Here is an 18,064-nt window from a genome sequence, read left to right on the forward strand (position 1 = left end):
AAAAATAGCATACTACATGGACACAGCCACATCAATTTTTATAGGCAGCACAATTCACAATAGCTAAACTATGGAACCAGCCTAGATGCCCTTCAGTAGATGAGTGGATTTTTAAAATGTGGCATATGTATAAAAGAGAATAAAATATTGACATTTGCAGATAAATGGATAGTGTTGGAGAAGATAATGCTAATGAAGTTAGCCAATCCCAAAAAAACAAATGCCAAATGTTTTCTCTGATATAAGGAGGCTGATATATAGTGTAATAGAGAGAGAGAGCATGGGAGGAATAGATGAACTCTAGATAGTACAGAGGGTTTGGAGGGGAAGGGAGGGGGCATGGGATTAGAAATAATGGTGGAATGTGATGATCATTATTATCCAAAGTACATGTATGAAGAAATGAATTGATGTGAATATACTTTGTATACAACTAGATATATAAAAATTGTGCTGTATATGTATAATAAGAATTATAATGCATTTCAATGTCATATAGAAAAAATTTGAATAAATAAACAAATAAATAAAAGAAAAAAGAAAATCTTACACACAAAAGTATACAAACAATCCATAATCATTTTAAAATGATTATCATTCATTATCTCTCTAAAGCAAATAAATATAAATTTAAATAATATGAAAAATTCCTTTTCCCTATGAAGTTGGTATAGACAATAATACTCAGTTTCATGAGGATATGATAAAGGCCAAATATATATCATATAAATAGATACTTTACTTGCCTGAAAAAAAATAAGCATAGTGAATTGTGTTGAAACAGAACAGACTGAAAGGAACATAAGACCAGTAAGTAAGCCAGTACATAATTTAGCTAGTAGTACTGGAAGTGGGAGTAAAAAAACAGGTGGCAGATATACTAGACTTAAGATATCTAATGATAAATGAGATTTAGTAAGGAATCAAAGATTACTCCCAAGTCTCACCTTTGATTGCTAATGGATGATGAGATTACATAAATCCACCTTAAGTTTGATGGGAAGATCTCTCTCTCTCTCTCTCTCTCTCTCTCTCTCACACACACACACACACACACACACACACATACACACCTGCAGTCTCATATAGAATTTTTTTCTTTTGAGACAAAATGAATTTCTCTTACACATTTTCCTTATTCTCAAGACTGTGCATATTTCTTTGCCCACTACAAGTGAATATGTACCAGAAAGTCATCATCAGGAGCTTTACATGTATATCTCATTTAATTTTCATAACAGCATAAATTAACAGTTATCCTACTTTACAGATGAAGAAACACATTCAGAGATATTATGTGATTTATACAAGGTCAGAAACATTTGAGGTGAGCCTAAGATTTAAATCCGTTTTTTTCTGTTCAGTCCCCAATCAGTGAACATTCTTCATACCATCTTCATATATTGGTCATTTACAATTTAGATAAGTAACAGGAGTCAGGCAAAGGATATACTTCCATTTTGACAAAGATCTTTCTGGTAAAAATGGTTCACCCTTGGGACTGTAGTTAGAGTGTTCGCCTAGCATGTGTAAGACACTAGGTTCGATCCTCAGAACCAAATAAAAACAAACAAACAAACAAATAAATAAATAAGGGTATTAAAAAATAGTTCACTCACCAAAGATTTTGCTTGAAATTATAATGGCATCTAGATTATGATAACCTACTTTAAATACTTTGCTCACTGGATCTGCCAGATGTGCCTATCTTGATTAACCTGTATTCTATCAGGTGCTTCCAATTAAGCTAGACATGTTGTGATGACACCTTGATTATTCACCTGACTTTTGCAAGTGAAAAGGTTGCACCTACCCAAGGCTCTAAATGTCAAAATCAAGTCAACATTCATTCTTTTCATAAGCTCTTACCTTTAACTTACAAAGTAGTTTCAACTGCATGCTAAGTACTATGTTGAGTTTTGACAATATAAAGAAGGTTTAAAATGGCCTTATTCTTCAAGGAGTTCACTTCTAGATGGCAAGTAGCTATAAAAATATTTATGTTTAAAAAGAGAAGTACTCTGATATTGTTGATTTGTAGTGTGTAGGGTAATTAAAGAGTGCCATTAAAGGCATTTGGGAGCTCGGGGAAAAGTTGAAATATTTGTCCTTAACCAGATAAAAAGGGGAAAGGGGACTTTCAGCTCTTGTTGGCTGTAGCATAGACTTGAAGGATGAAGAGTACAGAGTTTTGCAGACATCAATCGTGAAACCTCTGAATGCCAAAGTAGATGTGGCTTTAACCTGTGGAGGATGTAGAATTATTGCAGAGTCATTGGCAAGGGAGGAACATGGTCCAATTTGTATATTAAAAATATGGATTCATAAATAAAGACAGGGTGATCAACTAGAGTATTTGTAGAAGTTCATGTAAACATCAATAAGATCAGAATGAGGCTGAGCTGGAAGGGAAAGGCATTGTGTGGATTTGGTTATTGTTCATGATGATGTGAGTAAAGGAAGAAGCTGAGAGGATTTTCAGATTTTTGAGTGATTCACTGGGTACATGAAAATGTTACTTGTGAATTTGGAGGAACAGCTAGTTTGGGGAGAAAATGATGACTTTTGGACATGTTTAGTTTGAAGAATTGGTGAGACATTCACATGAAGATGTCAAATAGACATTGGATTTCAAGTGTCTTGAGTTTAGAAGAGTGATGTGGTCTGGAGATTTAATGTTCATCAGTACTACCTGACAATGGGTTTATAAGGATTAGGTAACATGCATGTGGATAAAATGTATATGCTTGCAAGTTAACTTTTTCTGATCATACTATTTTATATAAAAATGTAAACTTCTAACACTTTTTTTCACAGATACAGCTGAAATAAATCATAGCTACTACTTATAACGTATGGTATGAGTTGTACTGTGTTGCGATTTATTTATTTATTTATTTATTTTTATTTTGCTGTTCATCAAAACTATTTCATGTCAAAGTAATTATGCCCATTTTTTATATGAACAAATTGAATTTGAGATTAGTATAAATTGGACAAGGCAATACAGTAGCAGAACTGGAGATCCTAAAAGCCAGTCTTCTTTCCTACATCTCATTTTCCAGGTTGGATTTATGCCAGCACTAACCACAGGTTGCAGTCATACAGTAAGCTGCTGAAAAGGGTTCATCTCCATTCTCATCTCTGGCCAGGAGCCCAGCAGGTGATGACAAATAAGCTCCTGTGGAATTGTGGGTAGACACTGGATTTGTAAGCCAAAGGAATCCTTTTTTAGCTCTTTGCTTAGTCTTTTCTCCTGCTTTCCCAGGGTGTACGAAACCCTCCAGCGCTAGGACCCAGCGGAATCCAGGCCTCTATGGCACCTCCATTCAGCGCCCGCATCCAGCTGCTTCTCTTGAGAGCAGTAGGTTTTCTCATAGGCCTAATAGGCCAAGCGGCTCGAGCCTTTGGCGGCCCAAAATTTGGCTCAAGAACCACCGGTCCAGTGAACGAACCCTTGCTTCTGCTTTCTGCAATACAGCTGGCTAAACTGATTAGACAGAGGAAGGTGAGAGCACAAAGGGAGCAGATTTAGAAGTGGGTGCAGGGGACATATTTTAGTCTCAGACTCCTGGAATTTTAGTGGTGGTAGTGGTTGTGGTACATGAGTGAGTTGGGGAAATCAATTTCCTTTCCACCTTCTACTATGAGACTTGGGAGAGGCTTTCAAATGGGGATTAAAAGGAAACTTCTGGGAGTCATAGTGTGCATGTTTATACATTTGCTGTAAGCACTGGTTGGATTATTTCGGCATCCTTCAGTCATTATGTCCATTTTTCCTGTTTGTGCAAAATAATTGTGCAGAAGAAAAACCAGGAGTGGTTTTTGAAACTGATTCTCAACAATGGGGTTTCTCTCCCTCTTCCTTTCCCTCTTCCTCCTCAGATCTACCTGTCCAAGAGATTTTTGCTTTCTGTCCAAGTTGTTTTTTTTTTTTTTTTTAATTTAGAAGAACAGTAGTACTTGGTCTAAAATAGTGATTACTGTGGCTATCAGTAATAATTAAACATATTTTATCTCACTGATGCAGTTCTACAGGTAATATCCATGTAAAATAATTGGGGTAAAATGATTTATACAAATGCATGAAAATTTACAAATTATTAATTTAAAATTATTAATTTTAATTTTAAGCAGCTTAAGCAATCATTTTTCTCTACAGTTGTTCTGGCAGGACTAGTAATCTCCTTGTCATATGATTGGTGGATTCCCTAGAGGTGTTGGGCTATTTCCTAGTATTGTTTTTCATTTCTTATCTTTATCTCTCTATTGTTTCATTTAACTCCTGATTACCTTTAAACAACATATTTTTCTTATTCCTCAATTCACTCCCCAACATCCACTAATCATGCATGGTTTTGCTAATAGGCAGATAGTGGGATGTAGTATAAAGATAGTAGATTAAAATGTTGGTGTGTATCTTCATAGCTGTATGACCCTGTGCAAGGGCTGCCACGACAATTGCAGATAATACAAGTCAAGTCTCTGGCACACAATAAGTTCTGTAGCATAGAGATTACAAGAATGAACACTGGAGCTGGATTACTGGGGTTCAGAAATCCTAACTATCTTGCTATCTGGATGTGTGATCTTGGAAAAATCCTTTAAACTTTTGTGCCTCTAAATATCCTGTAAGAAAAATGGACTAGATAATGGAATCTACTGTATGGAGTTGTGAAGATTAAATGAGTTCCTACACATGAAGATTTTAAAACACTTCCTGGCATAATAGTCCTGGCTAAAATTACTACCATCAAGTTTTTGATAGCTGTTATTTATATGTTCATGCTTGCCCATGATAAGAGCTTATCTAGATATATTTTATATTAAAGTGTTCTGAAGAGAAGTGAAGTAGATATAAAATCTTATTTGTATGAGTTTTCCTTCAGTCCTACCAAGGTTGTGTCTCTAGTGATGTTGATATATACACCATTAGACCTTAACTTTTGTTATATATATATATGTTAAAACTTTCTTCCTTTCTCTAGAGAAATGGTTGGGGGTGGGGAGGGATTAGGCCATCCTGGGACATGTGACAATGTATGGGAACATTTTGGGTTTCACAATTGAATGAGTACCAGGGATGCTGCTAAACACACTCCAATGCACAGGACAGCCCTCTCCATAGTAGAGTTATTTGGCTCAATCTTTCAATAGTGGCAAAATTGAGAAATTCTACTCAAGCATTATTTGAGAAAACTCTTTTCTTTCAAGTCTTACTTGCTAAGGCCTGAGAGAAAGCCATTATATAATAAATAGGTAACTTGACCTATTTTTATGTAAGACTGGGTTGATACCAGTTAAATTTTTGGTCAAATCTAGGACTCTAGTTGTCATAATAACAGCTATCATTTATAGAGTGCTTATTGCACACTAGTAACTTTGTGAATTTTATCTCCAATTTGCATATTAAATGCCAAGAAATTATTTAAGATCAAGATGGAGGAGGAATTGATGCTAATACCTAACTCCAATAGACTGTATATACTGACTCAGATTCTGTCACCTACATGCATTTGAATGCTATCTTTTGGTACCTCAATACATGGATGAGTAAATTCTATATACCAGATGCAAGAAAATTCTAAACTGCTGGTATATTCACTTTGCCTTAAGATCATTTTCAGCAAAATCAAGTATTTTCCTTTTCCTTTGACTGTGCTATCAGAATGGCACCTGTATTTTTTAGTATTTAGCATTAACAAGGCCATTTAGTCTGTTTTTCTTATCCCTCCGAAGGTCAAAGTTTTGCCTTTTATCTTTCTCTTAAATATCAGTAATTGTGTGACAGTTTCCTTAAATGTAAAATGGGATAAAATAATTGTACCTATTTCATAAAGTTATTGGTATACTTGAATGAGATAACAGCTCTAAAATACTCAGCACATTCTCAGTGAAAGTTAACTTTAATATTATAGATTGTAGTCTTATCTTTCAGTAGAAAATAGGAATACAATCATGGATACTAGCACATACTGGGGAATTTTGGTTGGGTACCTTGGTTCCTACTACTTACTCTTAGTTTACTCAAACATTCTCTCATGATCTACATTTACACAAATACCTACAAGTACACACATATATACATATATATTCTTACAATGTACTTTTGATGCAGTGAACCCCATCAATTCTGTAGTTTACAAGTTTATGGAAAGCTCTGCAAAATGAAAAAATAACTATAATATATTTATTATTCCTTTTTGAAATTTTATTTATTTTCTTCATAAGCAAAGACTATAAAATATGTAGTTAGGGGTCAGGGACAGTAAGTAAGTAGATCTTAATTCTCCTAATGAGGAGATAAGAACATGTACTGATGACATGATCTATTTATAGGATTGTTGTGAGAATTAAATGAATTCATGTATGTAAAGCTTTTAAAATAATGCCTGGCATAATATCACTATATAAGCATTAATTATATTATTTTTATTATTATTAGGTATGATATCAATATGTTCATGCTTGCTCATGAAAGAAGATTATATGCTGTATATAATTTATCAGATTATATAAAAATGTTCTGAAGGGGAGAAGTGAAGAACATACAAAATCTTATTTGTCCTAGCTCTGCCTTAGTACCTGCCTTCTTAATACATAGAAATGTTCTCATCAGAAAACAACTAAATTTTATTAAGCAGCTACCATGTGCCACTTGAGGCAATGGTTAACTTAGACTTTTGTAAACTGAATCCTCATAACCACATTTTGAGGTTGGTACCATTATCATCATCTTATAGATGAGGAAAGAAGGTTTAAAACTGCCCAGTAACTTGTCTAGTGTCATATAGTTATGAAGTGATAGAGCCAGATCAATCTGATTACATATTTTCATGGCTCTTTATGAAAGAGTAATGCTTCCTGATCACCAGCTGTCTGATTGAACTATCAGTTCCTTCTAATTCACTTTCTATTGTCTTTATGCTTGCCTTTCAATCCCTATATGAGCACTCTTTCACCACTCAGAATTCAGGCTACCTCTATTTCATCTGAAATTCAGTAGCCTCAGTTGACTTCCAAGAGTGAGCCTTAAAAAAGAATATCAACTTACTATGTTCAGTTGTATCCATAGCCTGGGCATTGTTCCTGCATATTTGGAAATTTGCTTTTGTTAGTGATTTCACAGTTGACAGATCACCTAATGACATATATGATGATATCCTCATATGTTGTCAAAGTGAATGTTCATAAAGGCAAATCTAGATCCCAATTTAGTGTGGTACATTATGTCTACAACAAATAATAAATAAGGCAGCACTTTATGTATAGGATATGGAATGAGTTTCCACATGTATTTTGAATACAAGATGAGGAAAGAAGGTTTAAAACTGTCCAGTAACTTGTCTAGTGCCATATAGTTATGAAGTGATAGAGCCAGGTCTATCTGATTGCATATTTTCATGGCTCTTTATGAAAGAGTAATGCTTCCTGATCACCAGCTGTCTGATTGAACTATCAGTTCCTTCTAATTCACTTTCTATTGTCTTTATGCTTGCCTTTCAATCCCTATATGAGCACTCTTTCACCACTCAGAATTCAGGCTACCTCTATTTCATCTGAAATTCAGTAGCCTCAGTTGACTTCCAAGAGTGAGCCTTAAAAAAGAATATCAACTTACTATGTTCAGTTGTATCCATAGCCTGGGCATTGTTCCTGCATATTTGGAAATTTGCTTTTGTTAGTGATTTCACAGTTGACAGATCACCTAATGACATATATGATGATATCCTCATATGTTGTCAAAGTGAATGTTCATAAAGGCAAATCTAGATCCCAATTTAGTGTGGTACATTATGTCTACAACAAATAATAAATAAGGCAGCACTTTATGTATAGGATATGGAATGAGTTTCCACATGTATTTTGAATGAAAAAAATAATTTCTAATATATTGTTACTTTTATGAAAAAATCTTTGGTCTATCTCTATTTAGTATCTATCTTTCATAGATATACCTATGTCTCTGAAAAGATGCACAAAGACTGATAACATTAGTTGTTAAAGGAGAGTGTCAGGATTCAGAAGTATAAGGGAACTTTTTCATTGTATAGCTTAAAATTTTATTTATAAGCAATACATAACAATTGTACACATTTGTTGTGCATAGTGTGAGGGCAGAGAGGAATGGGAAGAATTTGGCAATAGGTACAAAGGTTAGGATGCTGGTGTTCAATTACTTAGAGTAAATTATATAGTGAATAATGTGTCCTATGAAATTTTATTTTTAGATTGTTGGACCATTGTGCTCATGCTACCAACTTATATTAAATATAATTAGTAACCAATGAGGAAAATTTGAAAATTAGTTTTCACTTTTTATGTAACTAATAAAAATATCAGTGATCTCTCCTTTAGTCTGACCATACAAGGGGATATGTTGTACCTATCAATAAGCATGAAGTAGATCTAAAGGAGCTGATATATAAATAGTTCTTGAAATATATCAACTGGTAAAAAAAAATAAGGGATAGAACAATTAGTATACTATAATTAATCTTGTGGAGGGAGGAGAAAAAAGCTACAGAGAAAGGAAGGAAAGGAGGAAGGAAAAGAGAGAGAAAGAGGAGAGAAAGATGTTTTTACTTTTCATTTGTATTTTAGGGAATGAATTTTCTAATCACGCACACCATCTTCATTTCTCTATGGCAGCATGCTTTATTGAATCAAGCAAGCATACATATCCTGGCTCAGCCTTGTGATCTCTGTGAAGATCACATGTCTCTGTGAAGATTTCTGTTCACTTAACCTATTCATGTTAAAACACTGAAGTAACTAGGAAAAGAAGGAACTTACCTTAACATGATAAAGAATATGAGAAACCCAAGGACAACATCATAACCAAGGGGAAAAAAGCATTTCTTCAAAAATCAGGAATAAGATAAGGATGTGTACTCTCACCACTCTATTCAATAGAGTACTTGAAGCACTTAACTTCATTGAGCTTCAGTGGCTTTAGCTATAAAATGGGGATAACATGACATGTGTTACTAGGAGGATTTAATTACATAATGAATGTAAAGTTCTTGGCATTTAAAGTATTTAAATGACAATTATTGTTGTGTTATATCCTTTAATATATGCTTGGTTTATTGATTTTTTTTCTACTTGCTATGGACTCAATTAGGGCAGTTGTTGAAACTTTTTTTCCCACATCTTCTCCAGCATTTATTATGGTTTGTATTCATCTTTTAAATTTTATTTGTTCTTTTTAGATATACATGACAATAGGGTATACTTTGACTTATTTATACATACATGGAGTATATCTTATTCTAATTAGGATCCAAGTCTTGTGGTTGTACATGATGTGGAGATTCATTGTGGTCGATTCATACATGTTCAAAGGAAAGTGTGTCAGATTTTGAAAATCTATTGGGTGGCATTCATTGGTGAGGTGGCCAGGTTCTAGACCTCAGTGTGAAAACTCAGCCCCTTAACTCCAGAGCTACCAGAGTAGAGGTTCAATTTGTGGTGGATTAAATTACCATTTATGCATGCTTTTAAACAAATATTTACTGAGAACCCAGTAGGTGTTTATAAAGGATAGGTAAGAATTAGTCTAGAAAAAAGGTACATATAATATTTTCTTATAATTTTTTCAATCTTCCTTGAATCTATAATTGTATCTTCTTTTTAATTCTCAGTATTAAGCCATTATTGTGTGTGTACTCTCCTCATTCTCCATCATGCTTCTTATGGTTTATCTGTTTTATGGGTATTTATAAGTTGTTTTTACTTATGTTTTCACCCTGTTGTTTTTACTATTGCTATTAGTTCTTTGTCTTTAAACTTTGTTTTGTTTCTCTATAATTTTTTATTTACTTTGTTTTTACATTATTTTAAGTTGAATATTTTATATATTGTATTAATTTTATACTTTTACAAATAAAATCATATTATTTGTAATTATGTATGTATGAATATATCACAATGCATTCCAATTTTATATATATAATATATACTATATACACATAAAATATATAAAATGAACCAGTTAAAAATAAATAAATAAATAGATGGAAGACCAACAGAGTAGAGGAAGATGACCAGGGACAGGAAGGAGAAAGGATAGGAAGGGGAATATTAATGGGGATTGAAATGTAATATACTTTTAAGAATATGTCGAAATGAACCATACTGTTACATAAACTTCAAAACACTAAAAATGCATATTAAATGGCTTTAGCTATATCTCATAGAGTTTGATGAGAGATGTCACTATTGTCAGTCTCTGGATAATTTGCAACTTTAATTTTGTTTATCTCTTAGAGCCATACATTATATAGAGGAGTGTTTTTGAAATAGTTAAGGTTTAAAAAAATCATCTTTCTCTATTTAGTTCTAGTATTACTAGATTATGATAATTTACCTAATTGACTTAAACTGTTTCTGAAACATTTGGTGATTTTAAGTTTTGTTTATGAATAAGTGCATGATCATTTTATGTTAATGATTTGGGGATACAGAGATCTTCATTTTTGATAGAATAAAATTTTTTCTCTGTATGTTTTTGAGCATGTTGGTTGTACTATTAAGTTCCCACCTATATCTTTGTTTATAATGACTGTCAATTTCTGAGAAAGCTGTATTATCTCTTACTATTCTTATATTTCTGCCAAGTTCCTTTTGTATTCCCTTTTAAGTTTATACTCTATATATTTGCCAGATTTTTTAATACAGAAAAGAATATGACTGTTGTAGCACGATCATGAACTTTTTATTTCATGTTTAATTTTGAAATGTGCTTAATATGATATTAATGGTGCCCATCCCTGGTGTTTTTTTTTTTCTTCTTGTATTTACCTAGTATGTATTTGACTAGCTTTCTGTTGTTTTAAAGATTTCATTGTCTCTTTGCTCCAGGTGAACCTCTTATAAATAATGTATTACTGAGCTTTTGTTTTTTAAACTAAAATTAATTATTTAATGGTTTTGCCCTCTAACGGGTAAATTCATTCATTCACACTTAGTATGATACAATTGTTTTATTCCACTTCATACTATGTTTATTATACTTTCCCTTTCCTTACTTTTTCAGTCTTAAACAAATTTATTTTCATTTACTTTGTATTGTGGGATTATACATTTCTTTGTAATTTCCTAATACATATTGCTTCATGTCTAAGAAGTATCATTAGAACCACAATTGCATATTATAATTAAATAATAAACTTATAGCACCTTCATAGAATGTGTTACTTGCCTTTTCCCTACTCATATGCCTCACCTAAAACCCTACATGCAGTGTTGCCAAATTTAGCAAATAAAAATACAATACACTCAACTAAATTTAAGATAAAAACATATATTTTAGTATAATTATTCCCATGCAATAATTGAGGTTTACTTATGCTAAACATTATTTACTATTCCTCTAAACTTCAAATATAACTTAGCATTCTGTGTTTTATCTGGAAACTCTACCTTGGTATGGTATAATGTCTCTGCTCTCCAACTCATGAGTTTTGCAGAGATGTGTAGTGTTAAGTTTCAGGGCATTAGTGAACTTTCAATAAGTACTTGTTGAATGGATGAATTTTTAAATAAGCAAATGCTAGCTAACTAAATTTTTGTATTTTCAGGTGAAGTGTATAGATGTTGTTCAAGCTTATATCAACAGAATCAAGGATGTGAACCCAATGATTAATGGAATTGTAAAGTACAGGTGAGCATTTTCACTCAATAATGGAGTCATTCATGATGGTTCTTGTTCTACTTCTGTGGCCATGCTACCTTAACAAGTTTCTTGGACTTGTCTTCCTCTGTGACCTTCCTTTGATTTTTCACTAAAATCTTCTTCTGATTCAGCACTTTCAGACCTTTATTCAGCTTTTATGTTGGTGTTTGCCACTATGCCTCATTCCCTAGCATATAGACTAGATCCTTGATGGCAAGGACTAAATTTCATTAGTTTTTTTGCATATCCATCATCCAGAACAAGATCTGAAACTAGTTAGACATAATTACATGCTTATTGAATTAATATCTGGTAGTGGTTTTAATAGAAGAAATTCACCCATCACCTCACATACAAACTTTTCAGTGTCAATTTAATATATTAGATATTATTTTCTACTGTATTGTTATACCTGTTTACTTGGCACTAAAACTGACTTTCAGGGAAGTTTAGTGACTAAAATACAGATCCAAGAAATAGTAGACAGAAATATGGACTGTAATTCTGCTAGCTTATAGCTTTCTTTTTTCTAGTGGGGATTGAACTCCAAACCTCACATGCTAGACAGGTACTCTAACACTGAGCTACATGTCCAGTTCCTCTACTTTTAGTTGACTAATGAAACACTATCTATCACTGTATTACTATCTTGCTAAACCCGTTCTTCCATGAGTCACACAAACAAGACATCTGGGTGTAACCCTAGACTCCATCTCCTTCCTTCCTTCCTTCCTTCCTTCCTTCCTTTCTTTCTTTCTTTCTTTCTTTCTCAAATTTATCTTCTAACTCCAATTACTCAAATTTTGCTGTATCTCATTCATTACTTCATATCATTCTATCCTTCTCTGTTCCTTCATGTCCTAATCTTCTTGCCACTCTTTCACTTCCTCTGACTCATTTTGCTCTCTCTCATCCCCATAACTTTACATATGCTGTTTCTCCTTCTTATAAAACCTTTTATCCCCCTGATGTTAAGGTTTTAGGACTCAGCTTAAGTTTCTGTTTCATTTTATCTAATAATCTCAGCTGGTACATGATGTATACCTCTGAGCTCCCAGAACCCATTGTGCTCTTTGTGATTCTTGTATCTTTCAGAATCCAGAAATTGTCCTATGTTAACAAAGAAATTAATGAAGGGAATTGTTGAAATAGGTGGTTAAAGATTGGAAAATCCACAAATGTAACAGTGGTGTAATGCAGAGACAATAACTTCAGGAAACAGCTACGTCCCTTGGTCTGATGGAACATAAGGAGATTGGGATAATCAGAACCTAGAAGCTCAAAGGAAGTTACTTTAGAACTGGGATATCTGTGAAAAGGGTACTGCCTGGCAGTTGCTGATGCATCAGAAACTTAGAGAAAAGTCTTTGCCCAACTGTAGTTAATATTTTCAGGAGCAATTGATATTTCTGAAGGGGTGTGTTAAGATTGGTTCTATAGTGTTGAAAGACCTAGGAAGCTAGAACTAACTATTGTTGCCTAGAAGAAAATACAGTGTTGTGAGGTACAGCAAGCAAGCTGGAAGGAGAAAATCCCTTCACCTCTTTCTTTCATTCACTCTGTAACACTCTGTATTTGAAGGATCTAACAGGGCACTGAAATGCAAAGGAAAATTTAACTTTCAGAGTTCCATCTTACAGTGAGATATAGAACACCTGGTTTGGAGTTGAGAGACCATTTCAACACTGTATTATCATTGGGTTCTTGTTTGTCTTACCACCAGACTGTGAGCTCCTCAATGATAAGGACCATCTCTTATTTATCTTGGTATCTTCAGTGTTTAACATATGATCTGATATGTAGTATTTATTCAATAGAAGACTAAATAATGTGTCTGTTCTCAGACTGCGTTTTCTTTTGAATCCAAAATGCAGCTTCCTCTTATGCTCTGCTAACCCATTTGCTTTCAAAGACTTCCTCAGTTATGATTTATAGTTAATTATTTCTCTTTCTTGTCTGGAAAGTTACAGATTTGCTACTAATTTTAGGCTTGCATCCTTACATCTGTGCTAATGAATTCATATATACATATATGTGTGTGTGTGTGTGTGTGTGTGTGTGTGTGTGTGTGTAAACTTTGAATGAAATGGGAAATAGTCAAGGCAAGCCTGCTGTTAGTCCTATAGTTCAAAGATGGCAAGACATAGAAGTACACACTTATAGAGTACTACATAGCTGGGATGGAATTCTTCCTCTGTTTAATTATCATGTGATCTTAGGCATTTTTCTGAACCTCTCTGAATTTTTGTTTCATTCTTTCTAAGTTGAAAATTAACATAGACTCTCAGGCTTATAATTTTCCAAAACAGTTTATAAAAATCCTAATACTTTTTTTTCCTTTATCCCAAAAATATTTATTGAAACACTGTACTAGGTGTTGGAGGATGCAAAAAAAAACCAAAATATAGTCCCTGAGTTCCTTTACATCTCAGTCCAGTGGTTGAAACATAAAGCACTGTGTAATTAGGCATATAATAGGAAAAGAAGAGAGCAGTGTGGAAGCACAGAGAAGGTGTATCTGTCCAGTACTGTACAGCTATCAGGGAAGGGTTTCTGGAGGAAATAATGTAAAAACAGAATCCTGAGGAGTGAATATGAGTAAACCAGAAGGCAGCACTACACAGGTGAGGGGACTGTATAGCTTTCACCAAAGCCTGGGTCGAGAAACCTATTTGTATTTTTATCCCTTATCTTCTGCTCTATTTAGATTACTGGTTGAAGGTAGGATTTCAGGATATATAAATTTAAGGATTCATGATTGGGATGTCTGGTTTTAGCTTGTCTAAAACTATGGGTGTGTCCTTGGTATCAGGGGTCAAGAACTACCTTTTGGAACTGTGCCCACGTATTAAGTTATCTAGTTCCATTTCTGTTTAAATCAAACTTCTCTTAGCAGTCTTTGATTTTGTTTGATTATATGTGGCTCAGGTTTGAGCAGCATTAATGAAGGTGCATTCAAGACCTTAGTAAAGTGCATATAATTAAGCTATTAGGTCTTCCTCAGCCTTGGGAAGATACAGCTGGGGAGTCTGAATGCTCTGTTCTCACTTGGTTAGAAAACTCTTGATGTTAGAGTGTTCCAAGAACCTGTATTTCTGTCAACAAGGAATCTGTCAGTAAATGGTACTGATAGCATCAATACTAACAGAACATGTTGAAAGAAGTAGCTGTTGCAGTTCCTCTCATTGTTTTTTTTCTGATACAGGGACTTGTAGCCTACATCCTAAATTTTATGTTGCCAGTTCTATGAGCTCTGTACTTTGGGTAATTTAGCTGTGGATTTATCTGCTATAACACTAATTCTTTTATTTTCCTGACAGGGATATTTTAATTGTCAGAAAAACTTGATGATATTATAAATGATAATGGTAATAGCTACTATTTATTAAATATCTCCTATGTGTTAAATGCTATGTTTTCAGCTTTATTTCATTTTAATGACAGAGCATCTATGTTCTATTGATACAAGAGTGTTATAGTTGGATAAACTGAACTTTAGGAAGTTGTCAGTTGCAAAGCTGTGTAACAATCCCAGATCAGTCTTTCTCCAAATCCTGGATATGACCATCTGCCTATATTGCCTTTTGAATGGCTACATTATTTGAGTGGGTAGAATATAATATTTTCATATTAATAGCTTGCTGTACTTAACTGGCAGTCTCATTTTTCTACATAAACAAGCTGCTAAAATTTTTAGTCAATATTTACTTTTTCTGAACCCTCACTTTTGTTTTATACCTACATTCACTGAAATCTACCTTCTATCTCTACAACTAAATTTAAAAATGCCCTATTAATTTTAACACTTTGGATGCTTTTCATTGTAAACAGCAACAACAACAACAACAAAAATAACAGCTCAAAATGACTGAAAACGATAAAAAAATATTATTACACAAAATAGGAAATGTTTTGATAGTTTAGCTAAAGGATTGGTTCGTGACATACAAAATGTCATCAATAGCCTAAGTGTTTAATTTTGTCTTGTACATCCTCACTTATCAACCTTATTCTCATGTCTCAAGAACAAAAATTGTGATCAGATGTCAATAGGTAGACAATTTCTGGAAAGATGAATAGCATCACTGTGATTGTATTAAATAAATACAAAATCATACTCTTTTCAAAAAAAAAATTTTAGTTGTAGATGGATACAATACCTTTATTTTATTTTATTTATTTTTATGTGGTGTTGAGGATTGAATCCAGTGCCTCACACATGCTAGGCCAGTGCCCTACTACTGAGCTACAACCCCAACCCCCAAAATCATACTCTTAAAGCTAGTGATTGGAGAATTTTCTCTAATGCACATGACAGTGAAAGAAAGGTAAGTGCCTGAAAAATTGAGGTTTTATTAGTACAGGAGAATAGTGGATCTTGGGGTAAGCAACCAACAATGTTTACAACACTTGACATTATGACTTTGCTTTTGCTTTGTGTTTAATTCTTTTTTTTTCATGAATTATAATCATCTATGAAGGTGGGATTCATGGTGACATATTTGTAAGTGCACATAACATTTGATCAGTTTCCTTCCCTAGTACCTCCCATTCTCTGCCCCCTGATCCCATTCCTTTACTCTAATGGTCTCTCTTCTAATTTTTAAATTTGTATATAATAATTATATATAAAATGGTATTCATTGTGATATATTAATGTGAGGACATAGCATAATATGGCCATGCCCTGCCACTATGATGTTTATACCTTGGAGCTAGCCAACCATAGACTGAACCCTTTGAAACCAAAATAAATCTTTTCTCCTAGAAGTTGTACTTATCAGGCATTTTCATGACCTTGATGGAGCAATGACTTAACATCAGCATATACACTTTGCAGTGATAAATCCTCCATCTTAGGGAAGTTTCAAGAGCACTTTGTATAAAATGTTTTTTCAAGAGAAATACTGTATTATTAAACAAAGGATGGGTACATTTATCCATTTTTACACATTCTTGTCTTTGCTGCCTTATTGGGAGATGTATTCCAAAAGGATTTTATTGATGGGAATTGTAAATAAAGTTGGAGATCAAACACTAATAATGTATTTAGATGGCAAGATTAAGAGATTATCATAAAAATTACCAAATTGCATGCCTAGAAGTTTCTGCCTAATTCTCATGTTGCTTCTACCTATTCCCACCACACACAAGTTCAAAACTGGCTTGAACTCTTTCAGTGATGGGGAACTCATTGACCTCTATTTCACTCTTGTAGAGTTTGAATGTAGCTGGAATCTCTTTTGCTATGGCTTTGACCCATTGGACTCAGTTACCATGTGGACTAATTCTGTTCACTTTTCTGCATGATAGTCTTTCAGGTATTGTGAAGATAAAAATTGTCAAAAACCCACCTGGGTCTTTTTTAATGTTTTTTATTAGTCCATTATAGTTATACATAATAGTTGAGTTCATTTTGACAAAATCATACATGCATGCAATTTCACTTACTCTGTTTCAGTCCCAGGTGCCCACAACTTTTTCTCTCTAAATCCCTCCTCCTGTTCTCCTTCCTCTACTCTATTGGTCCTCCTTTTACTCATTTATTTATTTATTCTTGACTGGTGCTTTATACACACACACACACACACACACACACACATATATATATATATATATATATATATATATGTATACATGTATATATGTATATATAAATATATGTATATATTTATACATGCACACAGTGTGATTTTGTTATTCATTACACATTTCCTCCTCTTTTCTGTCCCTCCTTCCTCCCTCTTGATTTCCTTTTTCTTCTCCACTGATCTTCCCAATATCTTTATGATATCTGATGTGCTCCCTTTTTCCTTATTTTTCTGTAGCATCCACATATGAGATAAAACATTCTACCCTTAATTTTCTGAATCTGACTTATTTCACTTAACATGATGTACTCCGGCTCTATTAATTTAACAGCAAATGCCATAATTTCATTCATTTTCATGGCTAAGTAAAACTTTATTATATATGCATATATACATATATATGTGTGCGTATATCACATTTTATTAATCTATTCATTTATGGTGGGCATCAGGACTGATACCATAATTTGGCTATTGTGAATGGTGCTTTTATAAACATTGATGTGGCCATATTACTATTTATGTTGATTTTAGTTCTTTTGGATAAGTACTAAGGAGAGTCATACCTGGGTAATACAGTAGTTCCATTTCTAGGTTTTTGATGAATCTCCATATTACTTTCCTGAGTGGGGTTGTACTAATTTGCAGTCCCACCAAGAATGTTTGAGTGTACCTTTTTCCCCCTCATTCTTGCTGGCATTTATTGTTAGTAGTAACCTTGATAATTGCCATTCTGAATGGAGTGAGATGAAATGTCAGTGTGTTTTTGATTTGCATTTCCCTGATGGTTAGA

General features: G+C 33.6%; 1 protein-coding gene across 1 annotated transcript in view; it reads left to right on the forward strand.

The window, feature by feature from the left end:
- The first annotated feature begins 3,273 nt into the window (after positions 1-3,273).
- The window catches only part of Faah2 (fatty acid amide hydrolase 2), a 135,214-nt gene continuing 120,423 nt past the window's right edge, over positions 3,274-18,064 (forward strand). The window contains exons 1-2 of the mRNA XM_048796711.1: positions 3,274-3,508; positions 11,586-11,668. Of these exons, the coding sequence (XP_048652668.1) occupies positions 3,317-3,508; positions 11,586-11,668 (275 nt within the window). The 5' untranslated portion in view covers positions 3,274-3,316. The remainder of the gene's footprint in view (positions 3,509-11,585; positions 11,669-18,064) is intronic.

Source organism: Marmota marmota, unplaced genomic scaffold, assembly GCF_001458135.2.
Source record: "Marmota marmota marmota unplaced genomic scaffold, marMar, whole genome shotgun sequence".
Lineage (NCBI taxonomy): Eukaryota > Metazoa > Chordata > Mammalia > Rodentia > Sciuridae > Marmota > Marmota marmota.